The 26,658-nt window shown below is 43.9% G+C and overlaps 2 protein-coding genes across 2 annotated transcripts in view; both read right to left on the reverse strand.

Moving 5' to 3' along the window:
• Positions 1–580: 580 nt before the first annotated feature.
• LOC135896138 (glutathione S-transferase Mu 5-like) lies at positions 581–15,809 on the reverse strand. Its single transcript, XM_065424497.1, has 7 exons — positions 15,650–15,809; positions 11,711–11,851; positions 10,779–10,860; positions 7,008–7,108; positions 5,743–5,838; positions 1,733–1,843; positions 581–754 (listed from the first exon to the last, which is right to left on the reverse strand). Exons 1-7 carry the CDS (start codon positions 15,683–15,685, stop codon positions 650–652), a joined length of 672 nt encoding a protein of 223 aa, XP_065280569.1. The 5' UTR covers positions 15,686–15,809; the 3' UTR covers positions 581–649.
• Positions 15,810–18,022: 2,213 nt separating this feature from the next.
• The window catches only part of LOC135896117 (uncharacterized), a 35,450-nt gene continuing 26,814 nt past the window's right edge, over positions 18,023–26,658 (reverse strand). Inside the window, exon 9 of the mRNA XM_065424458.1 lies at positions 18,023–25,491. Coding sequence (XP_065280530.1) covers positions 25,190–25,491 — 302 coding nt within the window. The 3' untranslated portion in view covers positions 18,023–25,189. The remainder of the gene's footprint in view (positions 25,492–26,658) is intronic.

Consider the following 26,658-nt stretch of genomic DNA (forward strand, 5'->3'; position numbering starts at 1 on the left):
CTAACTGCACCTTGGCAAGGCCAAATCAAAATTAGCGAAGTGTCTTAACGCACTCGCTTGCCCACGAGGAGTTCGCAATTCGAAGGACCACTCAGCGGCATTCAATTGGACGTTGCAAAGTATTCAAACTCCATGTGATGTCACAGGATGCCCACACGGTCTGCACTTGACCAAAAAGCAGCTGCAGCGGCGAATCCACCGCTCTGTCTTGGCTCGGCGCCACCATCTGTCAGGTGCCATTTTACTCACCGACGGCAGCAAAGGGGTAGTGATGGCGTATGCAACATCACCACTCCCCCGGTCGGGTGGTGGGACACTTGAATCTCGAAAAAGCCCTTTGGACTCTTCAGACACAATTTTCTCGCAAACCAAGACCTTTCTTGGTGCAAAACGAGCTTTGCGAAGTGTTACTGCAAACGTTTCGACGTCATTACGACGCCACATTGACAGCGCTGTTCAAACCAAGAGAGATGAGGCACACTAAAAGCTCAAAGCAGCGTGACTAGCAGCGGAAGCACTACGACGAGCATTCAATACAAGATGTTCAACTGTACAGGTGAAAAAATTTAGCAAAGGCATGTAGGAGTAAAACTCGGATGCTTATTTTATTGTGCAAATTTTGTTCGAAACGCAAGAAATGAATGTTTATTCATGGCTTCTTCTGCAGCCTGCTGCCAAAGCTGGCCATGTCACCGTTGAGGGGCCATTTGATGCACTTGTCAGATTTCAGGTAGGCCGCGACGTGAGGAAGAGCCTGTCGGAAAGGAAAGCGGTTCACGAACACATTCTCTACTGCTCCTATCACAGTTCCGTGTTCTTACACTAAATATATAGCAAAAAAACTACCTTAGAGATCTTAACACATAAATGTTGCACAGTGGTCTGCAGGAACATTGTAGTGAAGTGCTATTGGCGCTATAGTTGTGGTTAATAAACTGAAAATATGTTTAGATTCCTTATCTTTAACGTGCAACTAAGTACAGTTGAACCTCAATATAGCAAACACAAATATAATGACGCAAATATAATATTTTCGTGTGCCATAATTTATTTGGCAACTATTACACTGCTTAACTAAACTGAAAATATAGCTACAATGAAGCGAATATTTATTCGCTTGCAGCTCAAAATATGTATTCTGGGAGTAAAAATATCAAACACTCAGCAAGAGCAAAGGACAACAGCGCATTCAAGATGCAATTGTGCATTTTGACCAGCAGCTTGACTCAACGATTGAGAAAAATGATTACAATTTAGTGCTCCTGTGCACACGTATCGGCACAGCAAACCGCTCCACAGGCTATCAAAATTGACAGGAGACTCCTTTCGCTAGCCCACTGGAGGCATCACATTTACATTTTTTTCACATGGATCTGTTTACATTTTTTTTAAACATCAGTGCCAAACAACACTTATGGGTGGCTTGTAACAATTATCAGGCATAATGAAGGTATTTTCGTCTCAGACACGGCTTTGCTATAGCACGGTTTGAATATGACTGCACTGTCCCCCATCAAAATGTGGCCACCACGGCCCCACCCCTGAAACCATTCAGGTCCCATTCCCAGACAGGAAATGGGCAGCTATATAATAGTACCCAGACGCCTTTCGCTGCAAGCGGCATATTTGCAATGCAAAACCACATAGTTGTTCATCTCCCCTGACATGCAAAACAGTCTCAACACATCAGCACTGTTCCACATTCTTTAGTGTTAAAGTCAATGCTTTGTACCTCAACACGATCAACGAAGGCCTTGAGGTTGGCAAAGTCCTTCAGGCAGTCGGGCGCGAAAATGAGGTGCTGGGCAAGCATCTCATAGGCAATGAAGTCAACGTAAGTGAGCTGAAAAAGCAAAAGTGGACACACACACACAGAAGTTGATGTCATCAGCTGAAGTCACTGCACTTCTCACATCCCCTTTCATTGCAATCACCCCCACTATCCGGGTGACCCATGCCCCTTGCTACTGAGAGGCTGGCTTTCCCACAAAGCTTCACTGTCCAGTAACTGAGCCTGCTTTACAGGAAAAAATTCGCCAGCAGCAGGAAATCACAAAATTCAGCACAATATTAGAAGAAACGCTATGAACAGTGCTTGCTGCCCCACAGCCAGCAATATGTTCAATTTGCATTGAATATTCATATCTAATCAAATATTAAAAAATTTTCATATAGCTAGTATTAGAAGCAAATACTAATACAGCAAAAACCTCACTATTTCGACCCTCGTTAATTCAGAAAATCTGGACTTGTCCTTTGTTCGAGACAGGACCCGTGCATTATTTAATGGCATCAAACTCATTAATTACAAGGTATTTGGCCACAGACCGGTTAATTCAAGCGACACTAAGCAAGGTGACTGCAAACAAATGTAAACAAATGTACACCCTCTGGGTCATATCTTGCCACATAATAGTCATCTGTCTTGCTCGTGTTTCCTTGAAATCGCTGCGCTCGCTACTTTCCTGTCGAGAATGCTCCGTCATGCAGATAATGGGCATGCCGTTCGCGACTTCGAACTACCGGGCGCACAGTGTTAAAAAAAAGTAAATGCAGACAGACAGACGACTTAGTGTTGAGTGGCAAGATCCGACCCAAAGGGTGTAAATTTGTTTAAGAGTGTAGCGGCCAATTGAAACAATGCGTCGCCATTCATCAACAGAAACCGTACCGGAATGACAGAAACGCCAAACACTTTGTGTCTATTTGGACATTTATGCGTTTACTACTGCACGTGACACCGCGATGACTGCACATGGCTTCAGAACTTCATAACTGCGGTTTCGTTAGCAGCGGTTATGGCAAAGAGTACCGTTGTTTTGGCCCAGTGCGAATATTGGCCGCATGCCTTCAGAACAGCGTGGTTGCCATTCATGATTGCGTTGACCGCAGTTTTCACTGTGACAGTCGCAACGAGCAGCAGTTGTTTTGAATCGGCGAGTGTGTTGGTCATGTGAATTCGGAAGCGTGCAGTTACCATGCATGATCACACTGATACCGACCGCAGTTTCGGCGAGCAGTAGTACCGTTTTGGCTCAGTGCAATGCACGCGCAAAGTCAGAAACACTTCACCGATTCTACAGAGGCTTCATCGCGATGGATCGTTCATTTGTTGCTGATCAGTTCACGGGCAAAAATATATTCGGGATGTGCACGTGGTGGTTAAAAGCACGTCTAATCAGATGAAGACGCGGGTATTGCACCATGGCCAGACAGGTCACACTGTGAAGGAAATCGTAAGGCCCTCACTGCTGAGAGTGCTATGCTAATCAGTCACGAGATGATGAGAATTGCCGCTTCTGCACTGACTGCATAAAATAAAAGCAAGGGCTGCAAACTTATTCAGTAAATGAAGGCCGATTGGCGCAGCAAGCCTTTATTATTTTCTTGATACCCTCGATAATTTGACATTAGGTTAATTCGGACACTTTCTTCGGTCCTGTGAAATCAGAATTAAGGAGGCTTTACTGTATTATAGGGGCCCTGAACCACCCCTCGAGCTTGGTGAAATAACAGTCCACAGGTAGCATATGCTGCTGTGAACATCTCGGCCAAATTTTGTTGTCGTATGCGGTGCGTGGAGCTCGCAAGCGGATCTTGGCGGTAACTCGGTACGGTAACTTGGCACTGCTAATACTATTGTGAAGACAGTTTTGTTTGTCTCATCTCACCCCACAAGCAATTTTCGGCCCAGTTTTCTCATTAAAGAATAGTGCACATTAGAATCGGGTAAATGCTGTGATCAAACATTGTGAGATATGGTTATTGCTTGAATATTTTCCTAGGGAATCTTGAGGTGCCTTTGACAAGAGATGATGTGTGCTCCACGCATTCAATGTCTCTTAAGCTCTGCTGAGATAGACGCTGCCACTAAAGAAGTCGCCTTCGAAGTCACAGTAGGGGTTAAGGTGTGCGGGTTGTGGTTAAGGTGGAAGGTGTGTAATGTAGATAAACAGATTTTAAACAGGCTCTTTCAATAATATATGCTACTTGTCTTTGGTTTTTTTAAAAGAAATACCATGCACTTTTTCTCTGTGATGTTGAGTAGGCTATTTTCTTGATTGCCAAAATTAGCCCTATCGCCCTGATACGAATACCACACATCGCACCACAGCATAAATGGTGTTGGTTTATAAATGGTTCACAATAAGCAACCGATAAGCAACAGAGCTGACACATAAATAACTATATTATGACGCATTTTCATTAACATAAACACTGCCACTTAGCTTGAAAGCTACAGCACATGCTGAATTTCAATTTTCAGCACAACACAGTGAGTTTCAGCACACACCTCTATCTACTGAAGGTTCCCAGACTTTGAAACAACAAATGGTGGTGCATTACTTATTCGTTTAAGATAATAAGAATTTTAAGGGGCCATGACATCAATATTTCAAACATGGATTTAGCATTGCATGTTAAACTGCACGCATACGACAGCAAGCTGGGAAAACTTTAGTGCATTCGGTGCGATAAAAATTTGTATCTGAATTTTTTTATACTGCAGCAGAACCGTACAGCAATTTGCCGACAATGAGTGGCGACGAATTACAATGGCGCCGCACTTCCTGACACCCCACAATTGCCGTAGTTCATCGAATATCGATTGACCTTTTCTTTTCTTTTTCAGAAATGTTACCCATAATTAGCTATCGATCTATATTCGACCTAAATTTGCAATCAAAGCAAGCAAAAGTAGTGAGCTAACGGAGTTCCAATGTACAACAGAGCCGTCGCCGGAGCCGCGAGGGCCAAGGCTGCAAACCAAGATGCCCTGCCCTGCATGCCAATACCATACGTCGCAGCCGCAGTCACGCAACAAATCACCTTATTAACCGATTCTAACGCACATTGATAGTAATGCGCACCCGTACGGTACGGTACTAACTAAACTAACAAGCAAACATGAACACATCACACTCGATGACCATGAAACTCGCTGTCAAAACCCTGGAGTGAGGAAGCGTGGCAGCAGCTGCCTCTCGCTTCAACGCGAACTATAAGCGGCGAAAACGCAGCACGCAGCGGACTCTGTCCCCGTTACAGATCGCTTTCGAGATAGGGCCGAGGCAATCATATTGCCAAAGTGGATCGTCGCAACATATCCTGCTTCGGTCCACCATGCCGCTTTGCTGGCGAAAACCATCTCCTTCTGTTCATGCTAGTCCCTCACGCAAGTTTCGGGTACTCCGAATGCCTATAATGCGGCCCGATTTCCGTCCCGTCTCCGGACACATGATCACTTTCCTTTGAAATGCGGCATCGTGATGAACTTGGCACTTCATGCTGATAAAGCAAACACAGAAAACGGGAACACAGACGGTGGACTAATGCTTAAGCCCATGTACTACAGCACATGAAGGAAGCTATGGGAGCTAGGCTCGAAGTGTGTATGAGGCAGCCATATTGAAGTGCCAATGACGATATGGTAACGCAGATTTAGGGTTGCACTGAATTCTAACGCGGCGATTCTAATACGTCGACCTATCTTTGAATTTTTTTTTTTTTACCTCTTTGGAGAGTACAATATATAGGGGTCAACCTATGCTCATGCTCGACCTATTTTCTAGTAAATACGGTAATGTGAAAACGGCAGTCGCTAGGAGGGGCTTATAGGCAGCAATTTTATATTGCCCATTTACTCTCAGTTACAATGAATAACCAAGAATTGTTACACAACTGTGTCGGGGTCCCCTTTAAGTTTCTTGAAATGTGCAACACACAATAGACCACACTTACATTGTCGCCAGCAAAGAACTTGTGGCTTCCCAAATAGTCTGAGAAAGCCTTGAGGGACGCCGGCAGGTTCTTCAGGTAGTCGCCTTTCAGCTTTTCCTGAAAGAACATCAAAACCAAAGTTGAAATTAATAGCAAGTAGCAGCAACTGTTAAGTGTGGATTTCATTCGGCTTTCATGGCTTCTATAACAGATACCCTGTCACCATGTTTCTTGACCCACGATGCCGGGACAGACAAAGAAAAGCCAGTCAGTTGTTCCAGAGAATTTGATTTTGGGTCCATGATTTGTGAGCCATCATTCTTATCTTAAGCTTGAAGTGCCTGAAGTAGATAGAGTACCATGAGCACTGACTCCTCTAGGAGGTCCCTCACTTGGGCCATGCTGGTTCGCAACAATGTGGGTTTTGCATCATGACTAGCGAGGTGTAATGTTAAGTTTCGATATCTGGAATGTATTTTTGCAGGCTTGTCACAATGCATTGACTCATTTTTTATTCTGTCAACAATTTCGTCACACTTGGCCTTTGAAATAACACGTGACCACAGAGGAAAAAAAAAAAAAAAAAACTAGACTAAGAGAAAGAAAAAGAACTGGGAAACTTTGGAACACTTGGGAAACTCTTAGTAAGCATAACTGAAATAAAGTATCCTGCAATACACATCTTACACACACATGACTCTTCCACCCATAACTTCTTCCACTCCTTTAGTTCGTTTTGTCGTGGCCTGTGATAGTGGCATTGTAAACAGCACTGTCAGCTTTCTCGGCTGCCCTCTGTCCAGCACTGGAATGTGCATCACGCCCTCCGCTGTCTTGAGGTACTCTGGGCAGCGATTCTGGCGCTTCCAATTGCCGCAGGCAATTCTGACAATTACCACCTATGACTGCATGTTCCCAGCTGCACCGTGCTGCACCCAGCTCCGTGCAAAGTTTAATCATGAAATCTTGGCTATTCTAGTTATGGCCATTAGAAGTAGCACACCTTTAGGCTACGCTACGCCGAGCAGCGTGCAATTTGCAGAAGTCCCATAATTACGACTTGCAGCATTAAAGCTACACACATGCGAAGACGTCCATGAGTACGTAGAAAATGGTCTACTCATTTAATACAACTGTAGTACAACTGTAGCCGCTACTCGAAACCACTCAAACATGTAGGAGTGTGCAAGCCTCGGATGAATGAGATGGACATGTCCTGTAATGCCGGTTACCTAATGGTGCTGCTAAATCTGTGCTAAGGACCAAAACAAAAGCGATATACTCACGAAGTCAGGGTTGTAGCAGAGACGAACCCAGTTCATGCGGAAGTCCGCAAACTGCTGCTCAACAACGTCAACTCGCTGCTTCTCGGCCTCAGTCTTGCCCTCTGCATAACACATCAATGTCAAAATTACTCTAATGAGCTGTTTTCAAAGCTAGCAATAGGCAAGACTACAGTCACATAGTGCTAGTCTGACTCCGAGTTCTATTATGGGCAGTGGGGAAAATGTCGCCTACCACTTTAAGGTGACTGCCCACCTCTTTTAAGGGTAACTAGGCATTTAGAATGGCCAACTTGAGATGCCATTGTACCACAGACTGCGCCGCTTTCTATTAATGCAGTGCCGCCATATTGTTACTGTCAAAAAACCACAGACTTGAATCTGATAGTACTTGATACCATTGTAAAGAGGAGAGATTGATAGCAGCAACACCATATTTTGTCACGCAAAAACAAAAGCGAAAGAAGCAAGAGAAAATAAAAACTAGCGTTACAATTTCATTACTGCTGTTGCATGTGCCCACACAGCCTTCCCATTGGCTGACACAGATTTGAATTAACAGCACATTTCCAAAATGTTTTGTCAGCAACACGCTGTGCATTTCTTTGTCCCATCAACATTTGGCAATCACGGTTGGTCGCATTGCTGCCTTGCACCTTTCTCATTTTTGTGTCCAAAATTCCAAACTGCTTAATGTACCATTTAAGGCAGAATAGGTGTGTAAAAAAGAAAAAGCATTACTTGCGAGTATAACCCCTTTCCTTTTAATTCATCACTTCTGGAAGGTGAAGGAGAAATTAATAGGGGTGTGCAAATACTCTAATACAGTAAAACCTTGTTAAACTGTACCCACTTACACGGTCGTTTCGTTTTAAAAGTAGTAAAGTCAAATCCCCGACTCAGCGGCCTTGAACATAATGTGCTTTGTATACACAAACCGTACCAGCTTATTGCTTATGTATTGGTTAACACGTAGTGTTTCCACTTTTTGTCATGTAAACACGGTGGTGTGTCGTCTCCATTGGGCGGCCCGGCAGAGCAAGCCTCAGAGATCAGAACAATGGCCTCCAAGCGCCCTGTGCATTTGCACGTGAAGCTACTGTATATCAACATCATTTCGGCGCCATGCCAGAGAGCATTCTGGCGTCATGGAAGCGAGAACTTGCGTCATGCCGGAACTGATAAAAAAGACGCCTGGTGCTCAGCATAGAAGAACAATTAGACATTGTTCGTGCTATCGAACGAGACAAAAAGTCGGCGCTCGCACGCGACATGGGTCTACTGTTGAATACGGTGTGTGGCATTTGGAATGCAAAGAAGTTGCTCAGCAGCGCTGCTGCGACAGCAATGAGATGTCGGCTACGAGGTGCAACTTTTCGCCATCATTACCTCTGCTGTTGCCGAAGTGTCGCCTAGCGACAGTGGCAAAAGCTGCGCGTTGCGTCAGCCTCATGAATACAATTGTTGCGACGAGAACAGCACCCCGCAATAAAAAAGGTGCCCTGCGACTTCTGCAATGCTGCCGCGCCTGTACACGGAGAATATGCAACGCCAACAAGGAATCTGCCATGCGAGTGTTTGCCGAGAGGAAAGGGCTGGCTGAAAAGCTGGCTCACAGCTTCAGCAAGTTTGAGGCCGCTGTCGTCGCTGCTAGGCCGCCGCGTCATCTAACGAAAATAACACATTTGCAGCGCGAAGTAAATAAATACTGCATATTTTTTCCCCTTTCATCGCACTCTCTCCGAGTTCTGTTTTTGACAGGTAAGTGGGCGATCTCATGCTATTTCGGTTAAGCAGTACTACCGTTTATTACATACTTTTTCCGAGCTATGAGCAGCTACGGTTTAACGAGGTTTCACTGTATTCGACTTCGAATTGAATAGCAAACATTGAAATAATTCGAATTGGGAGTCAAATATCGGATATTCGATTTTCCGAATATCGGCACCCTCACTGAATGGACTGGTCGTGGCCTGTGCCTTGACAGTGCACAGGGTTCCTATGGCACGCAATTTTCATCGGTACAAGGTTCGACCAGGTCAAACAGACCAATCGAGACAATCAATGCATGCGAACAGAGGGGACAACAAAAGCAGTTACCAAATCAATGCAGCTCTATTCACAGTGATCGCAAACCGCCTCACCAGCGATAGTGAGTGCACGGGATGACAGCTGCATGTTCACAGTCACCATCTTTGCGAAATACTGTACGGTGGCCCCTCGTTCCAAATAAGGTCCCTCCATCCATGCACCAGCGCCGCTTGAAACCGTGTGTAGAGGGGCTTTGGTTCCGAACAGCGTTCATAGGCACACAACAGTCCCTTTTCATAGCTTTGGCAACGAGCACGGTCGACGCGCAGTGCAGACCACCACACGGAGCAGTGCCGAGTGACATGATGCCCATTTCTCACTTTTTCTCTGTCACACAGATTGGCCTAAACGAGTCTACGATAACCCACAGAAACCGCTTGCCATAAAGATGGAAAAACCCTCCAGTTTTCTGGAAGAAAGAGAGGAAGAGAAGAAAACTGGAAAGCAGTACTATTTAAGCAATAAAAGACTGTCATTAAGCAGAGTAAGGTCCATTATTAAACGGAAAAACTCATTGTTATTTAGGACAACTTCACCAGTTAAATTAAATTATGGGGTTTTTTGTGCCAAAACCACCTTCTGATCATGAGGCACGCCATAGTGGGGGACTCCGGAAATTCGTACCACCTGGGGTTCTTTATCGTGGACCTAAATCTAAGTGCACAGGTGTTTTCGCATTTCATCCCCACCGAAATGCGACTGCCGTGGCCGGCATTCGATCCCGCGAGCTTGTGCTTAGCAGCCCAACACTATAGCCACTAAGCAACCACGGCGGGTAACTTTGCCAGTTCTTCAGCTTAAGAGGAAAAAGGCACTTAATTCTATTTGACAGACATTCAATCAATAAAAAACATTTTCCAGACCATATACCGAGTTATCAGTGACGGCACACTAATTTGTTGTTCCCTTTAGTTACAGTAGAACAAACTATGCATATCAATTCATAGGTACCCAAGTTATTGATAGCTAGCAAGTTTTTTGTTAAGTAATGTTATGAGTCTTCTGAGCATGTGCAGTACTAAGCTTTTTGCACAAAACTCAAAAGCTTGTCCAATATTCGATTCAATATTCGATTTGAAATCTAGTATCAGCGTTTGCACACCCCTGGATTTTAAGGTTCAGTTCAATTCTGTGGTTTTAAATGCCCAAACCACGATTTGATTACGAGGCACGCCGTAGTGGGTGACTCCAGTTTAATTTTGACCAGCTGGGGTTATTTAACGTGCACCCAATGCACAATACATGGGCATTCCTGATCCTCATGTCCATCGAAATGCGGTCGCAGTGCATGGGGTTCGAACACATGCCCTCGGCATTAGTTGTGCATTGCCATAGCCACTACACCCCCACAGAGTATTTTAAGGCTTGCACATGCCTGAAGACACCACAAAGCTATAATGCTTGTCATGTAGCTTTATACAGTCCATACAGCTTTGCGCTCTGGGACCTCCTTCTGCCTATTCCATTATATCTACGCCACTGACTAACCTGAACACACTGAAGCTGCAATTAGCTGCTTCAAAATTCAGGTGGAGCGCCGGCCTTCACTCTCATGAACGTTCTCTACGTTGTGAATTTCTGCGGAACTTGCCTTATTCGAACCGGGCAACACATCGGAGTGCTTCGTGGAATAGAAAGAATTTTGCACCAAGCGAGCAAGAAGAAGGGCTTGAGCAGTCTTACCCAAACCATGTTTCCTGGCCAGGTAGCGCAGGATGGCCATGCTCTGGGTGAGCTTGACGTCACCGTCGATGTAATAGGGCAGCTGCAATTGGAGATTGGACACAGTACAGCCTGCTGAGAATGTCGCTTCTGGGATCAAGTTCCTCAGATGCCACGTATAAAGAGACATTTAAACAATTTCGCACCTTCCCCAATTCTTGTGTTTGATACAGGAAGCAAAGACTGCGTGCTCCTGTCAATAATGCTAAGCATGCGTGTGATACCTAGGAGCAAGCACTCTACGTACAGTCTGCCAAAAAACTTACAGAACCCAAGTTTTATGACAAATGTTAATTGCTGCTCTGTCCAGGCTCTTCTAACTGCGGCTCTTCTAACTTAACAAGTCATTGTGTAGTTTGCAAGGGCTATTACACACTGGAACTTAGAATTAAAAGCCATTTGGCCAGGCTGTTTAGGAATCCACCTTTTTCAGATATATCATGTCCTGTAAGCTCTAGTGGCTAGAAGGAGGAAGAGCACACAGTTAAACCTTGATATATGAACACGAAAGAACAAATTACCTGATATAAAAAAGTAAATAAAGTTTGTCGCCGATATCAGAATATATGCGCATAACGAATATTGGATATAATGAATGTAATATCTGCGCGTTGCACGCTACCTTGGTGTAAATGAGGTAGCGACAGTTATGCGACAAAAGTACGCATAAAAAGGAATCAATCTTTTCCCCCCTCAATGTTAAACAAATTCTGAGCTTTCGCGTGTCAAAATCGCAGTCTGATAATGAGGCACACCATAGCGAGGAGACTCCGAATTCTGAATACAACAAGTATCAACATGTAGCTCAACAGTGCAACGCTTTAGCCACTAAGCTACCGCGGTGGGTTTTCCTGTACAATGTGGAACTGGCAACGAGTGAGAAGTCATCATACATTGGGGAACTCGAGGCCGAGCGTGGTCTTCTCCTTGAGCCAGGCGCTGCGGTCGAAGTCCGGCGGGGGTCCGCACGAGTAGCGCTTGTCCTCAACCTTGGAGTCCACATGTGCAAGCAGCAGCCGGATGGGCTGTGCCAACTGCGAAAGCAAAACAAAACAAAATGCTCAAATTACGCTCAACCACCTACATTGAGAGAGACTGCACTCGGCGATAACCCGAGACTTTGGTACAAGCTCTGCCCAGAAAACCACAGTGCAGTGGCCGTTGCCAAATGGCGCTACTACCCATCAGGGACACCGGTCAGCAGTCGAAATAAGCAACAAACTTTAAAGTGTTGGTGGAAAAAAAGCAGGGTAGAGATTAATGCAACTGGTTCTGTTACAGACATAGGTAGCGGCACAAGGTAGATAGAGAAGTTTGGAGGAAGATTAAGGAGATGCATGCAAAAATGCTAGAATGAAAGCATGTATTAGAAGTTATTAGGAGTAGCAAAGAGTTAGCGAGCGATCTGTCACGCCCCAGCCACAATGGCACGATACCTTGACGGTGCTTTGGGTTACTTTTGGTTTTGTTGCTTGGTTTTAGGTGGTGTTTTCATGTCACATGGTTCGCTGAGCATATAAGTAGCCTTCCGAGTCACGAAATAAACCATCAGTTGGAAGTTAGCACCCACCCTGTTCCCCGTTCCTTTTCATTACCCCTTCCACTTTTCTTTTTGCTCGTTCTGAGCTGCGCTAGAAGCCTAAAAAAAAAGACAGCCTCATGTTTCTTTTGATTTCCTACAAATTCTTCATTGACAGTACAGCATTCGGAGCAGTAATTAAAAAATTAGCTCATTCCAATTGTTAAACTGAATGGCATCAACAAAATATTACTGGTGGCTAGTCCACTCAACTGAACAATACACACTTGGTTATCTTCACGTAGAATGGCCAGTCTTTTAAAGAGACACAATGCATGACAGCAGGGACACCTTATTGTTGTGTTAGTACCGTTACATCACTATGTTTACCATGCTGTCTGAGTGTCACGTTAGTAGCGTTGTTTTTTAATATTTAATATTGTATAACACTGGTTTTGTAAATTACGTGACTGGATGGAAAATGCCTTGTGATTAATTCTTTATTATATTATCTTTTGTACTAGTGATACATGAATTAATTATTTCCTTTCCACCTCAGTTGTAGTTATGGTTATGTTATGTAAACTACTACTGTTTTATGCAGCATATAGTCTGTATTTTCTGTTACTGCCCCCCTTACTCAATACTTCAATGTGAGGCCTGTAAGGTGTATTTAAATAAATAAATAAATAAACATATATATATATAGACATACACACCGAGTGCTACAGCACAATTATGCTCCTTGAGCAGGTTTGCCCCAAACAGGCAGACATTATTTAGGAATAGAAATGCATTATCGACAAATTAGCAAAAATGACTAACTAATTAATCACTTTATGGCACATATTGCCATTTACAGATTTTAGCCAGGGATTTCATAAGGTAGATTCAATTGGAATGAGTTCTCACAATGACACCAGTTTCGAGATATTAATTCCCAAACTTGGTGAAGAAATATATTGGCGGTTCAGTTACTTTTTGTGCTTCAAGTACTAAACAGTGTCTTCTTAAAGTTAAGTGGAACAGTGCATCTTTATAGCAAGTTTGATGGTGTGCATATCTCGAAAATGATGCCACCCATAGAATTCCTTGCAAGTGGAAATGCCTTGCACTCTCACAAACTATATATGTCAATTGCAACATGTCACATAAGGTAATTAGTTACAAATTTTAATAGTGAATTTTGTTAATTTTTAGACGATGCATTTAAATTTCTCATGCAAATAATATCTGCCTCTACGAGTAGGCTAGCCAAAGGACTAGAATGGTGCTGTCTACCACGGGCAATATTTAAACATTAGTCATTGCAGAAATAGCTGGTGTGTGTGTGTGTGTATGCGTGTGTGTGTGCGTGTGTGCGCCGCACGAAAACACGGCGGGGATTGTCGATATCGACGCGATATGTCCTTCAGCTTTTATGTATTCCTACGCACACACCGACAGAGGAGGAAATTGGCAGGTGGGCAGATTCGCTCCCTCCCACAAACAAGCGCCTTCCTCCTCTCCCGCGTACATGCAGCCGTTGCCATGGTTACAGGGAGCCGTGATAGAGCAGGCGCGCACGGAGGGCACGCCGCGTTCCTCAAGTTGGAGTTACTGTATATGCTCTACTCCAGGCATAGAGTTTCTAAATAAATGTATGAAACTCTATGACTCCAGGTGCACTCAGTTCCTGAAATAAAAGATGGCCTGAAGTTGGAGTTATTGTATATGCTCTACTTCAGGTGCACTCAGTTCCGGGAATAAAAGATGGCCTGAATAGCAGCTTAAAAACCATGCAAAAGTTAATTAAATGCATATTCGATGCTGCCGAATAAATTATGCGAAGTCAGAGAATTTGGGCAACGCGGGCTAGCAAATTCGACATTTCAAGCACCGACCGGACGCATTCAGCTATTCTAGTAGCCTGCAGGGAATCTACACTCTAGTTCACTATGTATAATCACAGCTGTCGATAATGTGAGCGCGTCGAAGCGGGAAGGTGCACCTCCACGCAAATTTCGCTACAATCGCCTACGCGTCGCAGCTGGAACTGCGCAAACTTCATTACAGAAGCGACGAGGGGGGAGGGAATGTCTAGCAGCTCTTTGTTTCGCGACATTCTAAAAACCTATCGCCCGCTACCTGCAAAACAGCAAAATAAAATAAAAATAAAGACAGCCTTAAATTACACTGAATCGTTGAAAATGAACCGGCGCACGTGTGCAGCATCGTCGTTCGTGCGCTCCTGAAAACCAGCCGCCGGTATTCCCTCGATAGACTATTGCGGTACCAGCGATTTTTATAGAGGAGGCACTGGCGGTACACAATAAAATTACTCCTTCCTCAGTCGTCGTACGAGCTACTCGACAGTTTTATCTTTCCCGCGCGAACATCCTGTCCAGCTCAGTGGAACCCCGTGCCCGCCAGGGCTTATCTCGAAAAAGCGCTGCTCGAGCAAAATAGCCTTTCTCTCTCTCTCGCTATCTTTCTCTCTCGAACTACCACAAAACCGTTACACCTGGGCGCACTCAACCGGACGGCTTTTTGTCGCGATAAAGAAGCCATTTACTTTACAGCGCCCGCAAAGGCAGGCGCTTTTTTGAACTGCGACCTGTTGCTAACGTCCGACGACATGGCGAAGTGTGAATAAGGCAGAGCTTACACTTTTGAGGAGCACGCATGGGTGTGCCGCGTCGGTCGGCCGGCGGGCCGGCCTCCACCGGATATGTGTCCGGCAATGCAACGTCGCGACCCCGCCTTTAAAAACAGCTCGTGACCAGTTTTCTCATTGCCATAGAATTGATGTTTTTTGCTGTATACGTGCATGACGCGCTCACCGAAAGTACGCGGGCTAGGCTGATACAGAACCGCTTGCAGAGCGAGGCTGTCCGCGCTACAGAGATATAATGTAAATTTTATCTGAACGTTCAAACGTGGTTTGGCCGTTTATGCGCGGCACACTTTAATAACAGAAAAATGCCTCAAGATGCCACTAACGATCATCCAAAAGCAAAGCTCAGGCATGAGTAAAGTACAAAGCAAAGCGGCACAAGCGAAACTCCTCAAGGGCAGCAACGACACATAAATGTTGAACCAAGAGTGCAGATGACCCGATTTCGAGCTCCACGGCACTGCCGAGTTGAATAAAAGAAGATGGCGCGCCTCCGGCCGGCGTGCGAAACCGGCCGGCTCTGAACGGGTCTTCGGGAAAGATAAAAAAAAGTAATGACAGAAACACCGCCAAGAAGCCGGCAGACTGAAATGCAAAGGTGATAAAGCATGCACTACTTATAACGAAAGCTGATGGCACCGCGACAGTCTCACTTACCCCGCGAATGTCCCAGTAGCCGAGGACGGGAGCCATGGTTGATCAAGAAGCCACGCACGGAAAATTACCACGTCCGTTCCCAAAGCGCGCCAAGAAGCGAATGTTGCAGACAGACCGATTTTGCCGGTTGTCTGCCGTCCGCTAAAACTGCCTCAAGCCTATTGCGGAAGTTAAACACAAACCATTTGAATCAGCCCTTACGCGGCACTTGCTAAAGACGGCGTAGTTTACGAAGTTGCCGCTCCAAACAAGTTTTGTTTCGGTAACCTAAGATACTGGCGCTACACGCGCACTCCAATAACTGTCTTAAAAGTGGTTGACTTACAGCGCCATTCTTCTGCTTGGCTGAACGTCTTTGCGTGCAGCGGCAAAGTTGGTAACTAACGTAGGCATTAAAAACCTTGGTGAAACTGTGCGCAGGAAACTGCCTTTCCGATTCAGTAGGAACGGGGAGGAGGGCTACCAAAGCGTGCGCTGAAGAAGCCGAGTCTAGCGAGGTAATAGTTGCAAAACTCAACTTCAAAAACTAGCGTATTACAGACCAAACTTATAGGCACTCACTAACTGTCCTGTCCTCCTTAAGCTGTAAAAATAAAGAGATTTTGAAGAACTTTTGCTAAAGAATACGTTAACTAGTTTACTTCACTGTCAATAGATGTCGCAAACATCTGTGTGTACCTAATTGTATACAGTTTTTGTGCAAATGTTTTGGGCTACGTGTACGGCAGTTTGCTACCAGACAAGAAAAAGGCCAGGGAAAGGAGGGTTACGGCCTCGAGTGGAAGTGGGTCGTGTGGACACGAGACTCGACGAAAGAAGCACTGCACAAAAGAAAGCTGTTTCCCCGGCATAATAGCCGGTCTTGGACGGTGGGCAGTGCCGGAAAAGGCAGCTGAATCCCGTCAATGGCACGGCGTCCTTCGTAGCTCTTTGTACGCTGCTTTAATTAGGTGCTGCCTTGAGTGAAGTCTGTGAAGGCTGTCTACAAAGCTTGTCTTGCGCCTTCGTACCCTCCTCTCACTGCGGCGCGGCGGTTACAAAACGCTGGAAGAAGAATAACAATATGTAATTTTGGTCTGCGTAGGTGACTCACGTCCTTGCACGCGCGGTCTGAGCGCAGTGTGTAGACTCTTGTCCTCCGTGCACGCAGTCGTTTTTTTTTTTTTTTTGGCGTGCCGCGCCCCTGTCCGAGCGAAGCATATTAGCATACAGGGACACACGGCACGCGGTCTTTGATTATAAGCTCTGCGGTCCGTATAAGCGTGCGTGCGTCAATAGAGTACATATTCGTACTGTTTCGCTCGCACGTATGTCGGAGTGCGTCGCATCCACCGGCAATTCATGAAACATGGCATGGTACGCATACCTCTGTAGCACTGAACGGAGAGTTTATGTGGCTTCCGAATCATGTACAGTGAATTTTTTCACGCACGTGTCATACGAAAAGACTCATGAACGCGTTAATCAATGCGATGACGTTCAAGCACTAAATCAACTCAGTAAAGTAGAATTTCTTTAAGAGCGCTATCTTCACTTTCTTTCTTATTGTGCCATTGTCTTGCTTTTATTTTCTTACTGAGAAAACTTTTTTTTTTATTTGGCACATAGACGGAGCCGATATGTCAGACTCGCTCGCATAGTAGTGCGCTACTATCGCGTATCACTTTTTTTCTTGCGCATAATAACTTTGCAAAAGTTGACACGTTGGATGAGCTCACTTTTAGACCGTGTACTCCTTTTTTACTGCAGCTAGTACTGGTAAGCAATTGACTTGCGTTATGGCCTCCGAGATTGGAGACACCGCGGAAGCACGTGTTCGCAGCTGGTTTCCAGCAGAACGACCAGGCAGGTCGTTGCTGTAATCTGTGATCGCGGCGTCTTTCAGAGCTGGGAGGGTATCCTCTCAAAGCTCAATTTTTATTCGTTTGCAGGAAAAAAGGTTGATAACCAGCGGATAAACATGAACGCTAAACTTCCTCTTTTTGAACTTCCCGCCGCAAACCCGAAGCCGCTATACGTCAGTGTGACGTCACGAATTTTACAATTTTGCTTGTATGTTTGAACTCTATATCGGCACAGGGAAAATTTTACACACTTGTTAAGGTTGATTCCTTTGTTTCTTTCAAATGAAGTACACCGATAAACGATTAACCAGAACCGTGCAGACGCTGTCAAAGTGCACAATGTCGCAGCAAGCTACAGTAAGCAAGCAGGCCATGGTTGCGGCAAGCTGATGCAGGAAGTTTAGAGAAGCGTCGCCACCTGCCTTTCACTTTTGCATATTTTATGGGTCACCAAGCCTCCTCTCATGGTGGACCTTTGCTATTGCAGAAATGTAATTTAACTTAAACAACAACAAAAAAGTGCCACAACCTGAGCACGCATTACACATCCTTTATTTTTTACAATTCGCAAGTTCCTTGTGCAAGGTGTGTTTGACAAAGGTCTTGGGCCCAATTCCTTTATTTTAGCAAGTTTGAACATATAGCATGTAAATATGATATAGATCTATTGCTCTATAAGAAAGGCGGCCGTGGTATGCTGAAATGCAATTCAGCGCTTGCTTACTTCTCTCTCTCTCACACACACACACGCACATGTATAATTTCGTCTTTATTTATTTCATAGATAGAGTTATCTCCACATGGAGGCTGTTGCAGGACATCAGAACATACATTGCAGAAAAATATGAAATGACAAACTCTGTGTGTGTGTGTGTGTGCATCTGTGTATATATATATACACACCCTTAATCTGCTGTGCAGGTTCGACTACTTTTAATCCACAAGTGACAAGCACTTATACAGCGCGTATCACATACATCCAAATGTGCCCCACAAATAAACATCACAGCTGAGCATGATCCTGCCAACTTAGGAGTATGTATTATACACTTTTTTCCAGCACTGTCCTCTTTCCACAGTGGTGCTCAGACCAAATATCAAGTATAACAATAAATGATTAAAAATCTATAAAAATGTACTGCAAATGAAGAGAAAGATAAAACACAGTCTCATGAAATGAGCAATTGGAACCTAGCTAAATTCTCACATGGAGAGCTTTAGTATAAACACCAATCGTTTCATATCCAATTCAAACCAACAGCATATCCCTTGATTATAGAACAGGATCAAGGTTTACTAAGCACTTCCATTCACATTAACAATGAAAAATTTTCAATTTAAGCTGCATAGATTAACAGTATGGATGGCAAGAGAATATCCAACCACCAAGGAAGCAGACTTAATAACTGCATCCCACAGAATCTGTAGCTAACGCCGAGAGCTTAAGTAATATAACCTGCTTGGCGCTCCAAGAAACTGCATTTCTTTGCAGTTTTGTCATGCAAAGTTTAGCATTTTAAGTTTTCTATCAGTGCTAATGTTTAGATACATTGCAAGTGGAGCTTTAATACTGTGCACAGAAAATGCAATTAGCACATGTTTCGCGACTAGAACGTCATGCTATATGTGCAAAAGCAGATTGGCCTCATTATTGAAGCTGTATCAACACGAAAAAATGGTGCCTCAAGAAGGCACACGGCACAACCAGGTAAGTATATTCAGGCCCAATCCAGAGACTGCAATTTTATTGTAAGGAATATAATGCAAGCTTTTTATGTGTTTACATAATTGCAATGCTGAGAAAGTACCTCAACATTTCTTTCTTCCATCTTTGCACTTTATAAGTGGTAAGCTTAATCATATCGCAAATAATCTCTATTGCTAGTGAACGCAAAAAAAGAACGGAACTATTTAAGGCTTATGATAAGCTTCTCTGGTGAAAATAACAGACTGGACGGTAAAAACAAATTATTGCTCAAATCTGAAAACAGAACTATTTGTATCTTGCTGGTTTAGTTGCAAGCTTTAACTGCCCCACTCCCCCTAAAAAAGAAAAAGAAATGGGGAAATGATCCAGTTAGACAAGTTTACTATTTCCTTTCTCGCAAGTACACCATTGCACTATATAATAAATTACACAGCCAATGTGACAGAGGTTTCATGGCCTCTTTTGCAGTACCATTTTATGACATATGCTAGATATAATGTAGCTAGTATAAAGAACGCCAAAGCAATGGCCTTGACACTTCCGTGCAAAATGAATGCCAACTAAATTCTGATGCACGCGCATTCGGTATATGTACAGATAATCTATCTCACCGAGACATGCTAACACCAGCTATCAACCCACGCATAAAAAACGTCTGCAGTCAGTTTATGTGCCACATGCTCCATCCAGCAACGTGCACAATCGAAGATGACCACCAAATATTTGGAAAACTGTTTACAATATCACACTCGGAGAGATCTAATAGAACCGCACATTCCATACATGACTAAAAAAGAATAGGAAATCGTGAACATCAATTGAAAGTATGCAAAAGTAACCCTCCATTGAACCTATGTAAACATAACACACAAACAATGAAAACTGGCACATGTGTGTGTAAAACTAACACTAACTGTCATTTGCATCACAAAAAAAATGTGCCAGATGGGTTCACCCATGCCATCACCGATAGACTCAATCAATAGGGTTCAACAATTCAAAGTAACAGTAACAGGCTTCTGGATCGATTTTGATCGGCTGGGTGTACCTAAAAAGTGTGCAAGCGTTCCTGCGTCTGGTCCCGGTCAGAACGCGACTGCCGTGACTTGGCATCAAACATGTGTCCTCCTGTGTGGTGTGCAGAACAACAGAGCCATTGGGTTACCACGGCGAGTCTAGACAAACAGCAGAACAGCAGCACACTCCAAAAAGCCCCCAGCAAGCAGTATGCTTTGATCACAGCCGAGTCTCCGAAAGATAGGATTATACGTTAAAGTACAGTACTTTGTGTGCTTTGAAAACAAGCGCAGCAGTTCCACTGTGTGTTCAAAGTCAGTCCTAGTTGAAAAATGGCTCTTGCACTAGATTTCCACTTGCTTGACTGCCTAAGTTATCTGCAAACCTCGTGCACACCATACATTTAGGAACATGAGCCTTCAAAAGGAAGTACATTGAATGGCTTGATTTATAGCCACCACAAAAATATTTCTGGCCAGCACATTTATTAAGAATTGCCATGCCATGATGCCAACAAGCATCAAATTTATTTTTGGACATACGTGCCGTTTACACTACGATCAAGAGCGCATTACACAGAACAATGGACGGCTCCTGCATGGCAGTGTCCTCTATCTTTCCAAAAGGGATTAAGATATACAAAGCAAGACGAAAATAAAGCCATAGATATCAACAATGCTACAACCATGTGCCAAATTCAGGCAATCTAACTGCTGCATTCTAATTGACAGCTCTACACCCTGCTCCCGATTGCTACAGAAAGAATTATAGCACATGAAAATATGAAGAGCTCTTCAAAGTGCAATTTTCGTGTAAATTTTCTTAGAGGACTGTAAACTTGTAACAACATGCACGCTAGATTTAGTTGGCGCTTCACAATAGTGTTCTCGATCACCATGGCTCGGAACATGAACTCTGGTGCCCAGACTGTTCAACTACCATGGAAATGGTGGGTGGTACATAGATAGGTCTCATCTTCAGCTGAAATGTTTAGGCACTTCTGCAGTGTTATTTATTACGCCTTGACTTTCTAAATTTACAGGAAATCGCATTTTTTTAAACACATGAAGGCAAAATGTTTCTGCACCGATGCATTACCTTTGTTAATTGTACCATTTATAGAGCAAATATGTTGTTGAAAATGATCAATTTGCACAGACAGAAAAGTTCGTTGCAAACCAGAAGGACAAAGCTTAGGCAAATCTACCTATAAAACTTGTTCATTTCCATGCTGGCTGAACTACCATACTTGCAGCTCCTGCATATATATATATATATATCTATATGCTTTAAAGGGCCCCTCACCAAGTCACGAAGCAAATTTTGGTTATATGCTGGAAGTTGTTACCTGCCTTCTAAGGAGTGTTCTACCATAAGAATTTTTCAAATCAGTTCATTAATCGCAGAGACAGAAATATCTGAAGCGCCGTGAACCCACAATTTCAGGAGGTGAGCGTCACCGCCAACATAACATAAACTTGCCTCGTCTAGTTTCCGCATGCAAAATTCCTTTTCTGTGTTCTCCTATACCAGACCTGGAGGAATGCATGGCGAATACGCCACGGGCACCGCTTCCTCATTTTCTTTTCACTCTCACACGTTTTTTGCTGAGTGGCACACTTCCGGTGATGGTCTCGCGCGCGAGCTGTTGCATTTGTCTCGTTTCGCACAGCGGATGATTTTGCGCGCTCTGCATGAGAACACTTGATTAGCGGTAAAAGTTAGTGCCACAAACATGAGCCCTGAGGCAGGCATGAAAGGACGAAACAGCACAATCGCGGCGCTGGAACACGGTAAAAAATTACACAGTGCAGTTTTCTGAGCATGCGACAGAACAACATGGGAACGAGCAGACGAAATGGAAATAATCTCTCTTGCTACGGAACTAAGCAAAACAAAAACATGCAGACATTCAGTCTGTATTTGTTTTATTATTGCTCTGAACTTTGTCTCTTGTAGCTACAGATTAAGCAAATAATTGATGTTGCCTTGAATAATTCTCGAAGTCACATGTCACTATTAGGTGACTGGCATCGACTCTCCGGCTGGGTGCCCGGCGGGCACCAGGAGAAGGGCGAGCGGCATTTAGTTTGAAATTTAAGCTCTTTCTGTGGCACGTATGGATGTAACGCTTGACAGATGCAATCGTTAGCACGCATTGTATGCAGTGCAATTGTCGGCTCAAGATGACCAGACCTGGCGAGGGGCCCTTCAAGGCCCTAGAGCCAGTGGGCATAACGGCGTGCATAAATCAATCCTTTGCGATGAAATGGCATTACCATTAGCGATCACGACAGCTGTGGTTACAAAGGAGAAAAAAAATTTGCTGTGGGCAGGCTTTTTTAAAAGCACTGTGTGCTGACAAGAGTAATTAGAAAGGCCATTCCTGTGGTGCCAAACATCAACGCTTCAGACCAGCATCAAAGCACTGAGCAGCAAAGAAATGGGGCGATTCATAAAACTTCATTTAGCGTTCTGCACTAGTATTTCAGACATGACAACTCAATGAATTACATTTGCATAAAGCTTAGGACAAACAGCAAGTGAAAGCATCATGCTCTATTGCAGAACTTAACACTTTCCACAGGTTGCAGCCAACACAAATAATACAGGAGATGGCAAGATGATCAAAGATGCTTGCTGCCCTGCTCCTCTGCTGCCATTACAGAGCAATGGCAAACTAAGTATCCAAACAATATATTTTATTTTCCACAGTCTTAAGCACTGACAATGCTAGAGACAACAGAGCCTCTACAGCAGTTTTGGTAACTTAGTGAGGCAGTCGCGAGTTTTTATTCATCTTAACAACGCTACCTTTTGTGAAAAGCCTCAGCAACTTTGTTATAGTGACATTTAAGGCAAACAGGTCTCTTTGGCTCTTGTGCCCATTTTCATGGTGAGTGAGCGGACTTTGAACCCCACAATACGAAGATGCCGACACGAAGGGTGCGCGTACTTGAGCAATCGAGTTGCAGGGCATGCTAACTATTACAGCTCTTTGCTAACTATCAAATGCTAACTACTACAGCTCTTTGAAATGCACATGCTGTCTACCTATGCTACTGATACAAATGTGCCACTTAACGGCCCTGTTTCCTACGAAATTAGGCAATGGAACTACAAACACTACCTAAACATTCTCAATGCAACAAACATACATCAAGCGCACCATTCTTTTTGGTTTTTGGCTATTCGCATACATTGCAGCATAACAATATAATATATAATAATGATAGCGGCTATTCGCATACATTGGCAATCATCACTGACGGTTTCTGTGCAATTACTTATCTGGGTGACAAGTAGCCAGTAAAAATTGGCCTGGTATAAAATTATTCAAGTGACTTTGGCTAACTTCAATTCCTTGCCAGCCTCATCCTCAAAGGGGATATATATACTTATTACACTTACCTAAGAGCCTATTGGCGAGTCATTTTGGTGCATCAAAGCTGCTTTTCTAGGCAAAGCACAATCTTGAGACTTAACGCCAATTTATAAAATGGACAATTTTACTTTTTCATATTGCAAACAGTGACTCGCCACCTCAGGAGGTAATTTAGAGGTTAACATTTTTTTTTAGGAAATGTGCCCTCAAAGCCAAATTTTTTAAATTGCAGATTTAAGTTCATCTGGGCAACCTATTTCGACAAGTGAGCTAATAATATTAAAATGACGAAAATAGCAATTGAATGCTCTGTAATCTATGTATAGATTTATAAACGGTTAATTGCTGAACACATGAATGAACTAGCATAACTTTTTTAAAAATGTAATAAACTTGACACAACTTATTCTTCTGCTTTAAATATATTTGACACAACTAAGGCCCGTATTTCAGAATGTTCTATTTCACTCTCCACTTTTATCATGCGTCAAGTCGAGGGTGCCATTCCAGCCAAGATGGAAATGCAATGGCCTCCAATCCAAATTTAAAACAATGACGAAGAACCAGAAGAATGCAAAATGAAGTTGATCATTAGAGAATAAGGCCCCAGGAAATGTGCCCATATCAAAAGCGACACATGCCATGTGAGCACCTGCTAGCTATCTCAGTGGTGTGTACTGTCAGAAAAATAAAGCAAGTGAGAAACTTGCAGTTATCAATTGCTAGATCGCTAGATGAGAGTCTAATTTGCAGTTATGAATTGTTAGATTGCTAGACAAGATTCTATCAGTTCTCAAGTGGCTCACAAAAAAGGACGCACGTGCAGCAGTATCGTGGTTTGCGAACGCCCACTTCTAAACTAAGCATAATCGCCCACCTACAGCAAAGCCATGCAGGTGAACATCTCGAGGTAACACCTTGAGTGGCAAGAAACAAGATGCAATAAGCTTTTCTCGATGCCCATAACTCGAAATAAAATGCACAAAAGTACAAATTATAAAGTGCGTAAGCGCAAATGCAAGCACACGGCAGCAAACTATTTAGGTGAAGCAAAGCAAAAAAATGGGGTGTTTTGGGTTGCAACTCAATCACTTTGGTGAGTCGCAGAGGTCCTGCAAACAAGTTGGTCACAAATAGCCGCTTTGATTAAAAAGTGATTGCTACAGGTCAGACGCTTGCCACTTGATTTTTCAGCTCAGCGACTGGAGTCACAAGGCTGCTGAACCAATCAGTGGCATAGGTGTAGCACGGGAACGTGCTGACAGTAGTTTGACAGCGATAACGGTGCGATCACGCGTGAACAACAATAACTGCGAGGCATTCCAATGTGACAACAGGCAGGATGTGCTTGCTGGCGTGAAGATCAGTTCCCATCAGTCTCCCCTTAATTTATAGTCACTGTCGACTGTGTGACCTTCGTCAGTCGCCAGTGCAACTGCACACTTAAGGCTGGCTTCGTGCAATCCTACACAGAAGCATTGTAAATCCTTACAACAAAGCAACAACGTTAAACTATCAGAACAACAATAAAGTCTTTACAGCGAAGCAACAACGTTAAACTATTGGAACACTAACGATATCGAAGATCAGTGCTTGACGTTTTGCCTCAGGGCATCGCTGTGAGCGTCCCGGCCCCACACGGAGGCAAACAGATCATTTTCACGCTGCAATGCCTCCTGGAGGGGCAGGCTTCGGGCGGCCACCATGCCCAGCTTGACTGCTTGCATGATCTCGACTGGACCTTTGGTCTGCTCTCTGAGCCACTCTAGCGCCTCTTCCTTGGCGTCCCGTTCGCCGCTCAGGACATGACTTGCGAAGCCCGTCCGTACTGCTTCGTCGGGGCGCAGTGGCCGCCCCGAGGAAAACAGGTCCAACGTCAGTGTGGGACCTGCAGTGATAAGAGCCAAGGTTAAACTCGACAGCCTCAATGTTCAACAAAGTGTCTCAGCGCCAGTAGTCAGTACAGAAATTGCCAATATGTCATGGCCAAGAACCACATCACATAATATGACCATGAGCGGCAACACTTCTTTTTGCCCCAGTTAACCCTTTTCGTAAGGAGAGCAAGCTCAGCTCATCAAGGGTTTACGTGCAGATAATAGTGAAGGCAAGCCAAGCTTGTCCCAACAATCTTGGCCTCAGAATATAGTCCTGGAGACGGATACGGCTCATCCGTTGCACTGTGTTTGTAGAAAACAACACCAGATGAGGCACAATGTCCAGCAAAGATAAGATTCTTTGAGTGGGGATTTGTTGTTGCACCGGATATTCTCAACTTCAACATGGCAGCCCTCATGGGAAGCATGTGGTGTTGATACAGAAAGATGATGCGTTCTCTCCAAAACTTCATCATCCTTTATGTGGAAGCCATGTCAAAATGGCCTCGAACGACTCTGGCGAGTCATAAGCTCTATGCCCCAGCCCCAGCTCTGATGACAGCGAAGACAACAGTGTGCACGACATAAGCTGCGCATGTGTGAGAACAAAACTTGACGCCACGAAGAGTAATATTTCCTTTCCCTTTCACCTTCCCTTTCTTCCAAAATGAACCGCCAACTTGATAATGAAGCCGTTGTGGTGGGTTACTTCCTTCAAATTTTTAACGAAGAGCCAAATGATGCAAATGATTCTTGTTTGCAGTGGAGCCCACTTTCTGTAGCACCATACTATTATTTATTAAATTAGACTGTCAAATTAGGCAAGTTGGAATTGATCCACTGTTACAAATAAAACTCGGCACGAACACGAAGAACAAAGAAAAATGTTCACAAGTACATGACACTTCTTACTTTGTTCACTTTTTTCTTTTCTTTCTTTCTTCTCTCTCTCTCTCGCTCGTTTCTGTTTGCTTTTGTCTATACATATTCAGGGTAGATCCTGATACAAATCGCAGTTGTGAGACAGTGCTTGTGTCGTGCACATCTTTTTTCATCCCCTGTGTCCATGCGGAGTTTTATTTGTAACAATCTACATATTTCTTTCTCTAATAAAGTACACCCCTTTTTGCACAGATTACAAGCATGAATGTGTGTTTTAGACATATTTAAGTTATTCA

The sequence above is a fragment of the Dermacentor albipictus genome, chromosome 6 (assembly GCF_038994185.2).
Source record: "Dermacentor albipictus isolate Rhodes 1998 colony chromosome 6, USDA_Dalb.pri_finalv2, whole genome shotgun sequence".
NCBI classification, from domain to species: domain Eukaryota; kingdom Metazoa; phylum Arthropoda; class Arachnida; order Ixodida; family Ixodidae; genus Dermacentor; species Dermacentor albipictus.